Genomic DNA, 15,071 nt, shown 5'->3' with positions numbered 1-15,071 from the left:
TACCTGTGCACTATAAGCACATTTGGTACCTGTGAAGGTCAGGACAGGGTGTTGGATCCCCAGAACTGGAGTTATGGATGGGTGTGAGCCACCATGTGGGTGCTGGGAAAAGAGCCAGGTCTTCTGCAATAGCGACAAAAGCTCTCAACTGCTGAGTCAGCTCTGTAGCCCATTTTTTTACATTTTAAAATTGATCTACGCATGTGTGTTCACAGTCATGCACATATGTGCCTATATGTACCGTAGGTCCATTGTGAAGGTTAGAGTACAACTTGGGAGGGTTGGTTTCTCCTTCCATTATGTCAGTTTCTACGAATGAAGTTGGGAGCAGGCAACTTGACTCACTGGGCCACTCTCTGGTTCAACTTAAAGTTTTTTGCTTTTTTTTGTTTTGTTTTAATTCATGCCCAAGTGTTTCATCTGATGTATACATGGATGCCAGAGGAGGGCATCAAATCCCAGTATAAATGGTTAGGAGCCACCATGTGATGCTAGGAATTGAACTCAGGTCCTCTGGAAGAGCAGACAGTGCTCTTAACCTCTGAGCCATCTCCCCAGATGGCTCAACTTAAAGTTTTAAAGATTTATGTTTATATTTGAATTATATGTACATACAAAGTATAACATGAAAATTATATTTGTATTCAAAGTAAAACAACATGAAAGAAATTAGTGGACCGGGGTCATGGTGGTGCCAGTCTACAGTCCCAGCCATGTTCAAGACCAGGATCAAGTGCTGAGTTCATGAGATCAAGACCAGGACTGAGGGATGATCAATGTGTCCTCTGCATTTGTAAGGTTGTGGATCTAACCCTAGCACCAGATAGAATGAAATAAATGTAATTATTAATGCATATCAGTAACTACCACTTACTGAAACAGGACCTAGGGCTACCCTCACTGCCAGTCTGACACTATCTGGAGTTCCTAGACACACCTCCATGCAGAAAGACTCACCTGAATGTGAGCAGCACCATGCTGCGGGCTGGGGCTTTGGACGCAGTGAAGAATGAAAAAGGAGGAAGGCTCTGGGCCCCGAGTCTGCCTCTCTCTGCTTCCTGATTGTGGATGCAGTGTGACCTGCTGCCTCACACTCTTGTGACCATCCCTGTCCCACCATGATGAACTGTGTCCCCTCAAACTGCGAGCCAGAACGAAACCTTCCTTAAGTTTCTTTTGTCATGTATTTTGTCACTGCAGCAAGAACAGTAACTAATACAAGAAAACAGAAAACTTGGCCCAGGGTAAAAGAAAACAGCAGATTGACTGATTGACTGACAGGGTTCATGTAATCCAGGCTGGCTTCACATTCACTATGCAGCTGAGGATGGCTTTGAACTCCTAGTCCTCCTGCCTCTTCCTCCCAAGTGCTAGGAGGACAGTGTGTGTTATTGTGACTAGATTCTGTGGTATTGAAGAACAAACTCAGGCCTCCAAGCATGTTAGGCAAACACTCTATTAAATAAGCCTAGAAACCCAGCCCCAAAAGGGGACATTTTAATGTATAAACATTTCATCAATGTTCTCAAAAGAAGACATAAAAATAAAAATGTAACGCTAAAAATATAAAGCGAGCAGCTGGGCAGTGGTGCTGCACATCCTTAATCCTAGCTAGGTGGATCTCTAACGTTGAGTTCGAGGCCAGCCTCACCTATAGAGTGAGTTCCAGGACAGCAAGGACTACACAGAGAAACCCTGTCTCGAAACAAACAAATAAATAAAGCAAGAAATAAATAAGCAAGCCAGGCATGGTGATACACACCCTTGATTCCAGTACTTGGGGAATAGAGGCAAGTGGATTGCTCTGAGTTCCATGATAGCCTGGTATACACAGTAAGTCCCAAGTCACCTACGACTACATAGTGAGATTTATCTCAAAAACAACCAAAAAAATAAAAAGTCTAAACAAACAAAAACCCATAGGAAACACAATGAAAGTAGGAGCATACAGCAGAAGAGAAACAAGTAGACTTAGTTATAATCTAAGAAATAAAGTAGAGATGACACCAAACCCCTCAAATTTCTTGTGTCTGCTATGAGGAGGTGTGGCTGACACCGGGTGGAGTGTGAATCTAAGCTCCTCGGAGAGGGGCTCAGCAGCAGGCAGCTCTCACTTTCACAAAATGTTGTGCAGGCACAGGGATTACAGCCAAGAGCCACACAAACCCAACATCTGGGGTAAATAGCCAACCCTGGTACACCACAGCACAGAGAACGACAGCCTAGAAAGCCAGATATGCAAAGCAGGCTGTTACAGTGCCAATAGAATTCTCTCATGGCCACGTAAAGCAAATATCGCCATGTGCTCCTTCCAATACTTGATCCATCAATTATCAAAAATAACCTGGGGGTTCTGGGAGAGAGGGAGAGTCAAAGGTTGAATGACTAAATTGATTACATTTTTAGCACCTGTTTTACCACCAGGGAGAAAAACACTTAAAAAGACAACGGTAGAGGCTAGAAAAAAGGCTCAGCTGTTAAGAGCGCTTGCTGCTCTCGCAGAAGGACTGGTTTGGCTCTCTCCACCCACATGTATGCACCACAGTGTACTCCACTCCCAACTCCAGAAGACCACAATTCCAGAAGACCAGATGCCTTCTTCTAGCCTCTGCGGGTATTGCATGTACAAGGCACATTTTCAAACACGCAAGCACTTTACGAGTGCATTTTCATAATGAAGCACTATACTTTTACCTTATCAGTATCAATAATAAGTAAAATCTTAAAAAAAAAAAAAAAAAAGACAGCTCTAAGCTAGCCTTTATAGCACTTGAGAGATTGAGGCAGAAGAACAGAGAATTCAAGTCCTGGGCCACACAGACCCTATCATAACAAGCAGACATAAAGCTTTCTAGACATTCTGATGAAGAGGCAGAGAGATCACACACAGCGTCCTAACAGGGTTCCCGGAGGTGGACCCTTGTACCCTCTTTTCCTTCAGGGAGTCGTGGGACACCCGCACTCCATCCCCTGTGGCATGTTGCCCTGACACTGAGAACTATTAAATCAGCACGGACACAATGTCTCATTTCACTTCAACTTTGGATCACATTAGCTGCTGATTGAACAAAAATGGGACTTCGTATCCACGTCTTTAGCATCTTTGTAAAGATGGGGTGCATATCCTAGAGAAGAAGGTGTGAGGGACAGAGGATGGATGATGTCACAAATCTTTTCTTTTGAGTCATTTCGGACCCAGTGCTAAGAGTTTGACTTGTTCACTCTGGATGTAGGTATTTTCCCTCTACGAAGAACTCACAGCATCCTTTCTGCCTCAGTCTTCCTCAACCCTTCCTTCCCTCTGGAGCCTGAGAAAGACTGACCTGACACGAAGAACACAGACTGACTAGAGCCTCACCTTTGTTCTCCCAGGACTGCTCGAGCACCAAAATACCTTTTCAGTTCTGTATCTGGATTCAAGTGTCTGAGAAAAAAGTTTAGAAGCAAGAATTATATTCTTCTACAATAACTCTGCACTTTCATAAGTCACAGAAGAACGTAGGGGAGCTGGGCATGGTGGCGCACGCCTGTGATCTCAGTACCTGGAAGGCTGAGGCAGGAGCAGCAGGAATCCTGGGCAGCTTTGAGCACACTGTCTGTAAGACCGACAGATGCCTACTCATCCCATTGTGAAATAGTGCTCTACACGGCTCAAGCATCCAAGATACATAAGCCTGAAAGTCCTCTGAAATATGGATAACGGTTTCTTCTTTCTCGTTTTTCTTAAATGTTTAATAATAAATGTGATTTAGCGGGTTTTGAAGTTCAGGCTGCCCTTGGCGGGTCACAAGCATGAACCCCCACACCCAGCACTGTTTTATTTTGCTCTCTGATGGACTGAGTATAAAGCTTGTGGCACAGGGTACAGGGTACTCCACACGTGAGGTGTGCACTCTACCACTGAACTGCACCCTTAGATCTGACCATTTACCAAAAAAAGACAATGCTACATTTTCTTTCATTTTTTTGAGTTCATCTTAAGCAGTCCAGGCTAGCACTAACCTCCTAATTCTCCTGTTCCCACTTCCTAAGGGCTGGGACTGGGATTACAGGTGTTTATCACCAGACCTAACTAAAAAAAAAAAAAGTAGTAAACTTTTTTCTCTTTCCCCCTCCCCCATACTGTTTTTCTCTCCTAAGGTGAGGGCGAGGCTGTACCTGTGCTCCACATATAGGATGTGCTTCCTGGAGCTCAGTGGAGGGGGCCCTGGGTGGGTGAACCCACTGCTGTCTTCAATCCTCTCTAAGATGCGATCAATGTCTTCTAGACCATTCTCCTAAAAGCCAGAACAACCTGTTAATCACTGTGCTGACTCACTGCTAGGTCCCTAGACATGGACCATACTTGGTTCTGACTTTACTTTCAAGATTCTAACCATCAGCGACAGAGCAAGTTATTTTGAAAAAGAATGATTCTATTAACTTACTTTTTAAAAGATATCATACACTGCATGTACATTCAGGAAGGAGACACTGTCACTAGAGAAAGCCAGAAGTGCTGGGGCACAGGCTCAGAGGGCCCTGAAAATAACAGGGCAAAACAGCACACTGCATTTTCTAGAGCAGCTTGGCTCCCAGGTAAGCTGAGTCATGACTCCTCACCACAGGAGCAAAGCTATGGCTTTTTCCAGAACTAGCAGTTAGCCATGGGGCATGAGGCAACAGCGGAACTGTGCCGCCTGATGACAGCAAGTCCACAGTGGCTTCTACACTCACTACCAACAGAAACCATCAGGATAAGACGTAAGTTGAGCAAGGGACACTCACCTCAAAACACAGAACCCAAGAATGGGTCTGACAACCAGGGAAGAAAGGGCACAAGCCAGAAGTAAGATCTGTGCTTTTGCTCTTTGTTCTCCTGACCTCTCAGGTCAGTGGGAAGCAATCAGAGAGCTCACTAAACAACACTTTCTCAGTACCAGCCTGAGGTACCAGCCTGAGGTACCAGCCTGAGGTACCAGCAGGAACAGTGAGGCTTAGACGGAGGAAGCAGCCAGTTTGAAAACATACCGAAGATTCTCCTGGGCAGCTTTTCTTATTTTTCTGCTTCTTTTTCTTCTTTCGGAGTTTGCCACTTGCATTGGACTAATAGAAGGAGATGTTTTAATCAATGGAAAGAAATAAAATCACAAACATTAGGAACTATACAACAGCCAGGACTAGTGGAACATGCCTTAAATCCCATCACTTAGGAGGCAGACAGAGGCAGATCTCTAGAGTCTAAAGTCAGCTTGGTCTATATAGTTCCAGGACAGCCGAGGCTACATAGAAAAATCTTGTCTCAAAAACAAAACAAAATAAATATATAAATAAACAAAACAAATAAATAAAAATGTAAGCAACAAGTTCAATCTCCAGTGCAGTAGTCCCCACTCCTTCTCCTATACCCTCAAGTCCTTCCAAGTCACTTGCATTTCAGCACCATGAAACACCATGGTCCTCCCCAGAATCTCACCCCCTGCCCTGATGTGCTTTGGGGCAGCTCACAGGACCACCCAGCCACCTGACCAATAGCATTTTATCGACCATTCCCTGTTGTGCTGCACTTGTCCTGGAGTTAAGGACTCATTGTGCTAGGGTGCCTCATAGTGAACCCCAGCCCTGCTCTCCCACAACACTTTCTGGGAGAACTCGGCCCTCACCAGACTGCATATTCTGATCGGGCACAGACACTCCCAAAAGAGGCAAGCAAACACTCTGTATGGTACCCATGAAGCCATCACTGGCCTTCAGATTTCTACAGAAATCCCATCCAGGCTCCCCAGGGCAACCAAACAGTTAATGAACTCAAGCTCATAAGAAGGTAAGACACTGGAAGCACAGAGTGTATGTGTATCTTGGGCTCACCTCTGACACGCTCAGTTTCCCCATCACCAGGTGATAACCTATACCTGTTCCGGGAACCCTGCGTTGGCCACATCCCCATCTTGCTTGGTCTCTGGGTTTCCACGTTGAGCCCTTCCTTTGTTCCCTGATGACACAGAGTCTGGCAGGGTAGCATCCGACCTCTCCCCGTTTACCACAAGGCCATCCTCAAGATCCTCCATGTTTATCTGGAAAGAAGACAAGAAAGAAATGAGAGCAACTAAGCACCATAGTCCAGTGTTCACGGAGACACTATGAAGCTGAAAAGGGAGAGGACTGAGAATGGGCTGAGGGTGGGGCAGTGAGAGGAAAGGGGTACCTAATACTCACACAGGACCAGTACATTTCTGAGCTTGTTAATGAATTCTGGCTCAGTCAGGGCATCTAAGATACATGAATGGTGCATCCTCGTCTTTAGGCATGACATTCAGAACCCCCACGCTGTAATCACCCCATTTACTGAGCACCACCCAAACTTTAAGCTTTTTTCTTCTTCTTTTTGTGTATGGCTATTTTTTGTACATGCATATAGATGCACCATATGAATGTCTGGTGCCCATGGAGACAAGAGGAGGGTGTCATATTCCCTGGAACTGGCCAGATGTGAGTCACCATGTAGGAATCAAATCCGGGTTCTCTGGAAGAGCAGTCAATGCTCTTGACCACTGAGCCATCTCCAGCTTCCATAAACTATTTTTAACTGTTAGACTTGCCAGACAAGGTACCACATTCCCTGTGATGGGCTACTGAAAGAGAAGTTACTTTCTGCACTGGCAGAAGAAGCCAGCAGAACCCTTCATTGTGAAGAGTGAATATGCACCAGGGAAGCAGGGATGGCAGCTGTCTGCCTATTTTTCAATGTTGAAAAACTCTTACAAATAGAATGCTAACATATTCTTTCTTCCTCACAGCCTTATTCAGTATGCAAACCTTGCTAAAGATAGCTTTATCAGGGTGGAGGACAAAAACAGGCATGGGCTGGAGGGAGAGCTCAGCCGTTAAGAGTAGTGGTTGCTCTTCCAGAAGAGCTAGGTTTGATTCCTAGTACCCACCTATCTGCTTACAACCCTCCATAGGTCCAGTTCCAGGTTTCCAATGCCCTCTTCTAGTCTCTGTGGGCAGCACACATGTGGTACACAGACATGCATGCAGGCAAAACACATTCATACACACGGAAATGTAAGTCTTTAAAAAGAACATGCCCGTCACTATCCTCATGCTATCCTCATGCCGTTGAATGCACTGCTTTGGCAACAAGAATGTAGTTTCCCTTTAGAGATACATAATAATAAATCCCATCCCATCCAAATAAAGGCTTGGCCTTTGCCCTGGCTTCTGGGGAGTTAACATCTAAGCCTCTGGTAATTTCTCACAGTAACATCTTTACTGGGGCTTCAGCCCACGCTGACCAGAGGATTTGTAGGGGCCCCGAGGCCATATCAGATGGTGGCAACATGATCTAAGGTGGGAACATAAGACAGAAACTCAAGCTCCTGAAACACGCAGACCCAGGGGAGCCAGGCAAGTTGTACAGGAAAGCCCCTTCAAGGCAGCTCCACCAACCCACTGTGTACACGGTCATCCTGTTGCCTCTGATGCTGACAACAGAGCACCTGCGTGGAAGCTCAGGTCCCCTTCCCTGGCTGGGAATACTCTGGCCCTGTCAAGCATGTGAGGAGGACCACAGGCTCTGCCTGTGCACAACTGCGCAGGCACCACCTCTGGAGCGCCACTCTGCGGGCTGCCCTTGCATAATCTGTACATGCTCCCTGCTGCAGGCTACAAGAACAAAGTGAATTTTGTATTTCTCACACATTATTGAACTTGGAAGATGGCACTGAGAACCCCCACATTTGGAACTGGTGTCAGAAGGGCAGTCACATGAACTCCCTCATACTCTGCAGTTGTTGGGGGAAATCATGCTCATGTAGGTTTATATGAGGTTAGTACCTGATTTACAAATTTTTATGGTATAATAAAATCACTGTGACATGCACAACATGTTATTTAACTTTTTGTTTGTTTTGTTTTTGTTGAGACAGGGTTTCTCTGTGTAACCCTGACTGTTCTAGAACTCAGAGATCCATTTGCTTCTGCCTCTGCTAGGACTGGAGGGGCGTGCCACCACCACCACCATTTATTTATTTTTATGCACATTGCTGTTCTGGAGTTACAGACAGTTGTTTTAAGAATTGAACTCAGGTCCCTCTGGAAAAGCAGCCAGTGATCTTAACCACTGAGCCATCTCTCCAGCCCATCCAAGCTTTTTTTTGGAGGCAGAATCTCACTATGTAACCAAGACTAGCCTTGAACTCACACCAATCCTCCCAAATTAGCCTCCATATGCTACCACACCCAACTCTGAGTCAAATTTTTAAAAAACTGTTGTCTTTTTTCCCCAAGTTTATATGTATGTACATATATATGCACAGTACATATAAATATATACTTAATATAAATAACTATGTAATAGAAATATATATTTATAGCACTTATATATTTACACTAAGCATGTATTTTTATCACTTACACATTAACTATCTTGTTACTTATACTTTTATATTTATTTACTTTATATTGTATTTACTTATATATGCCTATATTACCTGTTTACATTAAGCATATATGTAATATATATCATACATAGTATATATACATATACACAGACTATCATATATGATATATTATAGTCTGTGTATAGTGCATAGTAGAGGCATTTCGGAAACAGCAACTTTATAAATGGCCTTGGCTGTTCTAGAACTCACTATGTAGACCAGTCTAGCCTCAACTCACAGAGAACTGCCTGCCTCTGTGTGTGCCACCATGCCCAGGGGACCATATCTTAAAAATTAAAAATAAATAAAAAAGAATGTAAAGCATGCACAAGACCCTGGGTTCAATCCCCACCCCTGCAAAACAAACAATATACTACTTACTACTCAGCAGTAAGAAAGAACAAACGATAAACACTCAAAACTGAATAATCTCATAAGCATATTCTGAGCAAGGGGCCGGGCACAAGTGAGCACATACCAGATGTCTAAAACATGAACAATTTGCACAGCTGAAAATGTCAAATTCATACTAGATCCTTCAAGCAGATACATTTTATTATATAACTTCAATAAGTTGGTTTCTTTCAGTCAGGAGTGGCCCCAGGCCATCTTTACCCTGCTTCCTTCCCTAGGAGGACATCATCAGCCCCTAAGAATGTATTCGAATGAACCACTTACAGTCATGTGTTTCTAGAGTTCTTCTGTCCCCTTCTACTTCCAAAAGCACACATCTACATTTGGTGAGTGCCGATCACATGCCCAGCATATGCTACAGGCTACACCATGAGTTAGCAAAAGCATCCCCAAATGTTCATCCAGTAGCCTGTCCAAGCGTTCTCAACTACAAAGAGGGACAGCCAGGATACAGATTTAGGTTCCGCTGACTCCACAGCCTTGCATGCATGCCTAAAACAATTTTTTTTTTGTTGTTGTTGTTTTCTGAGACAGGGTTTCTCTGTGTATCTCTGGCTGTCTTAGAACTCACTCTGTTGACCAGGCTGGCCTCAAACTCACAGAGATTCTCCCACCTCTGCATCCCAAGTGTTGGCATTAAAGACAAGCACCACCGCCTGGCTAGTAACTTGTCTTATTAAATTCAGCACAGATGGACATACATTCTGAGTGCTACATCAGTGAGTAACAAAGTCTGTTTCTAAGAAACGTACATTCCAGCAGAGGGAGGCAAACAGCACACACACACAAAGAATAATGTGTTTGGTGGTAACTGCCAGGGGAGAAGGAAAAAGACTAGAATAAAAGGAACATGAATGAGGATAGTTGTGTTTTTAGTCAGATGGTAAGAGTGGACAGTAGCAGGATAACACCAAAGCATGCCCATGGAGGGGGACAAAGTCTCATGTCAATATCTCAACAAAGGGGCTGCAGCCAGAGCGGGAGGCAAAGGGAGGCCAGGGTGGTTGAAACACTGAGCAATATTAGAAAAGGATGAGGTCGTGAGAAGGGTCTCGGCAGATGGCACAAATCTGGCCCTGAGAACTGCTGGGAAAGAAGAGCTACCAGCTCTGTATTCAGGATAGAATGTGGAGGAACAGCAGAGAAGACTCCCTGTGCAGCTGAAGTTCAGGCAGATGAAGGGGTCTCACTCTGCCCCAGGCACTGTACAATGTTAGACACTGTTAAAATCAGTTAGAATCACTATGAATGTTAGTAACATCTTCAAAAACCTGATGTTAATTTTCCTATAACTAAGCAAAGACTTTGGGGGATGAAGCATTTTGATTCTCTAACTGGCAACTGTTGAATTCTTCCCTAGATGCTTTGAGGAAAATAGCCGTCTGTTAAACAGTAAGCCACACTATCCATATTCAACATTCCTTTGAACATTCCAGAAGCCTTGAAAAACTACACTATGATCACAGGTGATTGCTCAGACTCCTAAGATGCATGTAGCCTCAAAAATATTGTTCAGTTTGTACCCGTGTGTGTGTGTGTGTGTGTGTGTGTGTGTGTGTGTTTTGTTTTGGAGACAGGGTTTCTTGTGTAACCTTGGCTGCCCTGGAACTCACTCTGTAGACCAAACTGGCCTCAAACTCAGAGATCCTCTAGCCTTTGCCTCCCAAGTGCTGGGATTAAAGGAGAGGGCCACCAAGAAGGGCTAGTTTGTATCACTTTTACTATCAGGAGCCTTATTTTTGATTTGTAGGTCATCCCCTGGACCCAAACCTAAGTCCTCTGGAAACCCACTGAGTTACTTCTCCAGCCCCTTTTCTTGCCCTCTTCAGTAGTGTGGGCTAAGCTTGTACTACAAAGAAGCAGCTGAGCAGTCAGCAGTCCGGAAGCCAAAAGTGGCAAGGCAGCCAGCTGCTTGACACCTAAAAAAGAGGCATCTGAACAGTTTGAGAAAGTGGCAGGGAAGGAACAAAGGCATGGCAGAAGCAGAGACCCAAGAGTTGAAGCTCAAGGCAGGAAATTGTAAGGAGGCAGGGAAGACAAAATGCAGGCCTTGGTCATTGGAGGAAGAGTTCCAGAGAGCTGTAAAATCTTCCAGGCCAATGGACCCAGATACCTAAGGTCTGAGTGCTAACACCAGCTGCTGTCAAGGGAGGAATCCCAACACTGAGGAAGACTTGTGTAAAGGTGAATGCTGTGATATCTAAGATCTGATTTGAAGTCACCTCTTGGAGAGAAGGGAATAAAACAATATTAAAAACAGGCAGACTGATGGAATGCCAGTTACTGGGCCATGGGCACATACCGGTTATCTGTAGTTTCCTATTTTTTTGTGTGTTTAAAATTAAAGCTAGACAGCACGTACTGACTCACACCATTGATGCCAGCATTTAGGAGGCAGAAGCAGGTGAATTTCTAAATTTGAAACCAGCCTGGTCTACAGAGTGAATTCAAGGACAACCAAGGAGACACACAGAAAGACTGTCTTGAAAGAACAAAACAAATCAAAATAATAATAATGACAATTAATTTAATTAAACCTAATAAAAAGTTAAAATTGGGCTGGAGAGTTGCTCAGGGGTTAAGAATACTGGCTGTACTTCTAAAGCTCCTGAGTTCAATTCCCAGCAACGACACAGTGGCTCATAACCATCTGGTACCCTCTTCTGGTGTGCAGACAGAACACCATATAAATAATAAATAAACAAATCTTTTTTTTTTTCAAGTTAAAAAGAAAGGACAAGAAACAGCGTAGGAAGGGGAGTTTCTTTCAGGCTGAAAAATCAAAGAGTTCTGACAGTACCGAGGAGAGACCTGTTTCACCAGCACCACAGACTTCCACAGCATTTCCCACATTCCTCAAAATATTTGCTATTTTTAAACTTGCCAACTGATAAAAAACTGGGGACAACTCACAAGACTGAGTATTACAGAGGACTTTTAGACTCATTACAAATGTTCACTTATTCAAAAAATGATCATCGAAGCCTTACCACGCTGGAGATACAAACGAGCAAAATAGGCAAATTATCTGTCCACACATGAAGCCAGAACCGTAATTCATTCACATATGAAACTGCAGACACAGGTCAGTCAGTTATGAGGAAAAACAAGGGACTGAAAAGCGCTACGCATTGTTCTGTGTCAGACTCCTGCTGAGAGGCAAGAGCTAGGTATATAACCCGCTGCGACAGACACAAGTGCTGTGACGAATAAGCAGAAGTGTTTGTAAAGAGCTAGAATCAGGGATCTCTCTCACGTCGCAGATATGAAGCCAGGCCCTACCCCACTACAGCACCATCCATGACAGCCTCGACCTCATCAGAACCCCATCTCCCACTCGCCATCCCTGCTGGCCCTCCGCCTTAGCTGGTCTCGGATGTCACGCCACGCCCATCCTGACGTCACGGGCCTGTGCTGCCCCGACGTCACACCACGCCTCCCGGCACTGCCCCTAGACACGCCCTATGCTGCAGTGAAGTCCCATCGCTCAGCCCCTGGACAGCACCGCCCGAGAACGTTAGCAGCCCCTCCGCTCAGCAGCCTACCCTACCTATCTAGGATGGGGAACGTCGCCCCTCGACACCACCCCGACTCGCAATTCCGCACTGCCTCGCCACCCCCCACCCGCCCGCCCGGAGACCCGCCTTCCACCGATGCGGCGCAGTCCCTTCTCTCCGCCCACTCGACTGCGGTCCAGACCCAACTTTATGCCTCTTCGTATGACGTCATGCCCCCGCTGTTCCCCCGCCTCCGGTGGCCCAGCTCCTCACCAGCTCGAACCGGTTGTTGACACGGACTCCCTCCTTCCCTGCGGCCCCGGGGCGCCGGCCACCCAACCCCGGTTTTGGTCCCTCTTCGTCTGCGTCATCGTCCTCGAGGAGGTCAAACCGCAAGGCGTCGGGGCCTAGGGGTTCCTGGCCGCGCTGTTCCCCCCTCAGCCTGCGGAGGGCCCGGCGCGACATAGGACCCGACGGCCGGCAGTGGACACACGGACGAGGAAGAGCAGCAGAGTGGAGGCGCCTGCGCACTGGCGGCGCGCTGGCGCAGGGCTGGCGTGTCGCGTTTACGCGCCGCGGCTCTCCGGAACTTCCTCCGGAAGTTCCTCGGAAGGTGCGAAGGTGGCCCGGGGAGATCTCGCGAGAGTTGGGCCCCAGCGGCGGCGCGGCACCGGCTTCCCAGGCGAGCGGCGCTCGGAGAGCCAGCCGGGACGCGGATGGAAACGCGCAGGCTCGGAGCGCTGCGCGCCGCTGACGTGACTCCCGGGGCTGGCGGGCGGGGCCGGGTGAGGAGGGAGTGAGCTCGGACGCGCCCCGCAACCCCCCGCGTGGGAAGACACTAATAGGACGGAGGAGCGACGCACGGGGTCCGCAACTCTTCTCTCTGCGTAGCCCACCCGCGCGACCTTCGGTGTTCCCCACCTCCTGACTGCTGCTCGGGGGCAGAGAGACAGAGTGTGCCCTAATAGAAACAGTGTAACTTCTTCGGGACTGGCTACCTTCCCGGACATCTCCTCTCCGTGAGGTGCACGGGATCGAGTTGGGCGTTCGCAGTTGCTTTTTCTGGTCGCGAGCGCGACAGGGGATACTGATGTTACGGGGGTATTGGGTGAGGGGTAGCTCTCTAGGTGTGGATCGGTGGTCAGCCCTTCGTGTATTCTGATTCGCGAAGGATATAGGGAGTTTCTGCACAGATGTGGATCTGGTTTTCTTTTCGTTCCTTTTGTTTTTCTGCATTTTCTAAAAAGGGTTTCTGTGGGTGGCCCTGGCTGTTCTGCAGCCTTTTTAAAGACTCGTTTTTATTTATTATGTATAGTGTTCTGTCTGCGTGTACACCTGCACTCCACAAGAGGACACCAGATCTCATAGATGGGTGTGAGCCACTATGTGGTTGCTGGGAATTCAACTAGGGACCTTTGGAAGAGCAGACGGTGCTCTTAACCTCCGAGCCACTTCTCTAGCCCTGTTCTGGAGCTTTGTAGACCAGGCTGCCCTTGAAACTCACAGGAATCCTCTGCTTCTGACGGGCGGGGATTACAAAGCTGTTGCATGTCCAGTTTTTTATACTGTAGACAAATGTCCCTAGACGGGCCAGGATTGAGTAAATCCAAAGTAAGTGTAAAACGAACTGGTGTTGGCTTGGACCCTTTCCCACCTTGAGGGCAGGGGAGAGGGCTGTACGGTTGTGGAGACAGCCTTCACTGTTGAGCTAGGCAGGGCACTGTTCTAAATTCCGATCTTTTACACGTGAAGAAACTGACTTAATGAGTAAGTAGTCCAGAGAGAACCTGGTTTTGCATTTATGTGATTCCCAAAGTGCAAACAAGGCAGGCTGTTGGCAGGGACAGAGAAGGCGGGCAGGGCATCATCCGTGTTCCATCCCTGCTGTAAAGCCACTGTCCGTGAGCTCTAGCCTGCCTTTCCCAGGGATCTTGGGTCCTCCCTAGGTTGGATGCTGAGCCTGGTGACTGAAGTAGCTGCTCTGCCCAAGCTATGCTAGAATTTCAAAGTTGATAGCCTATAGCTACTATCTCAAGGTGTCCCTCCACAGCCCCCTTCCTGCTACTGGTCACTGTTAAAAGTCATAACCTCTTCCGCATCATGCTCAGAACACCAACCACCCTCATGTCTGTTCAGGACCAGGCTAGCTTCTGTGTCAGCCATGGTCAAGCAGTATGGCCAGTAGCCTTACCTATGAATAAGATGGGAGGTCTCAGTCTGGAACTGCTTCTCCTGAGACAGAGGTTGTGGATACTGAAGGATGGAGTTGGTTTTCCCTGAACCACTAGCTCCAAATGTGCCTCCCTGAACTGCTGTAGAGCTGGTGCTTAGGAATCTCGGCTCTAATTGGCTCTATTTGACATCATCTCTATTTGACATCACTGAGGCTGGCTCAGTGGGCTGACATGCAACCAAATGTTTAGAAGAGGCCAGCAACCCCAGGGGGCAGTAAGACAGAAGGACAAGATGTTCTCTAGGGAACGGTAGGACCCACAGGCATTACCCTCTGCTCAGCTGGCTGCTTCCCAGGATGTGCTTGTGTTGCTTTTGTTTGTGTTTTCTGAGGATCAGAGCCTGGGTGGCCCTGTGCTTGGGACTGTGAGCTGGATATGTGGCTGCTTTTATGTATCAGCAGCTGTACTTAGTCCCCGGAGTGGCTGTCCCTGCAAGCACTGCACAAACACGAGGGTGTTCTTGTTTGAGAGTTCACTATATAGCTCAGACTTCGCTGGAACTTGCT

At 46.8% G+C, this 15,071-nt stretch overlaps 1 protein-coding gene across 4 annotated transcripts in view; it reads right to left on the bottom strand.

Moving 5' to 3' along the window:
• Tcf25 (transcription factor 25) overlaps positions 1-12,992 on the bottom strand; it is a 29,845-nt gene extending 16,853 nt beyond the window's left edge. For 2 of the 4 annotated variants that reach the window (XM_055620787.1, XM_055620788.1), the window contains exons 1-6: positions 12,605-12,991; positions 5,892-6,053; positions 5,011-5,085; positions 4,159-4,277; positions 3,543-3,596; positions 3,359-3,424 (exon numbers count right to left, since the gene is read on the bottom strand). In XM_055620787.1, coding sequence (XP_055476762.1) covers positions 3,359-3,424; positions 3,543-3,596; positions 4,159-4,277; positions 5,011-5,085; positions 5,892-6,053; positions 12,605-12,796 — 668 coding nt within the window. In that variant the 5' untranslated portion in view covers positions 12,797-12,991. Of the gene's footprint in view, positions 1-3,358; positions 3,425-3,542; positions 3,597-4,158; positions 4,278-5,010; positions 5,086-5,891; positions 6,054-12,604 lie in introns of all 4 variants that reach the window. The other 2 variants (XM_055620785.1, XM_055620786.1) reach the window with 2 other exon arrangements.
• Between the last annotated feature and the right edge of the window lie 2,079 nt (positions 12,993-15,071).

The sequence above is a fragment of the Psammomys obesus genome, unplaced genomic scaffold (assembly GCF_907164565.1).
Source record: "Psammomys obesus unplaced genomic scaffold, mPsaObe1.curated_primary_1811, whole genome shotgun sequence".
Lineage (NCBI taxonomy): Eukaryota > Metazoa > Chordata > Mammalia > Rodentia > Muridae > Psammomys > Psammomys obesus.
Note: the sequence above shows the minus strand (reverse complement) of the source record. Positions and strands in the feature narration are given on the sequence as shown.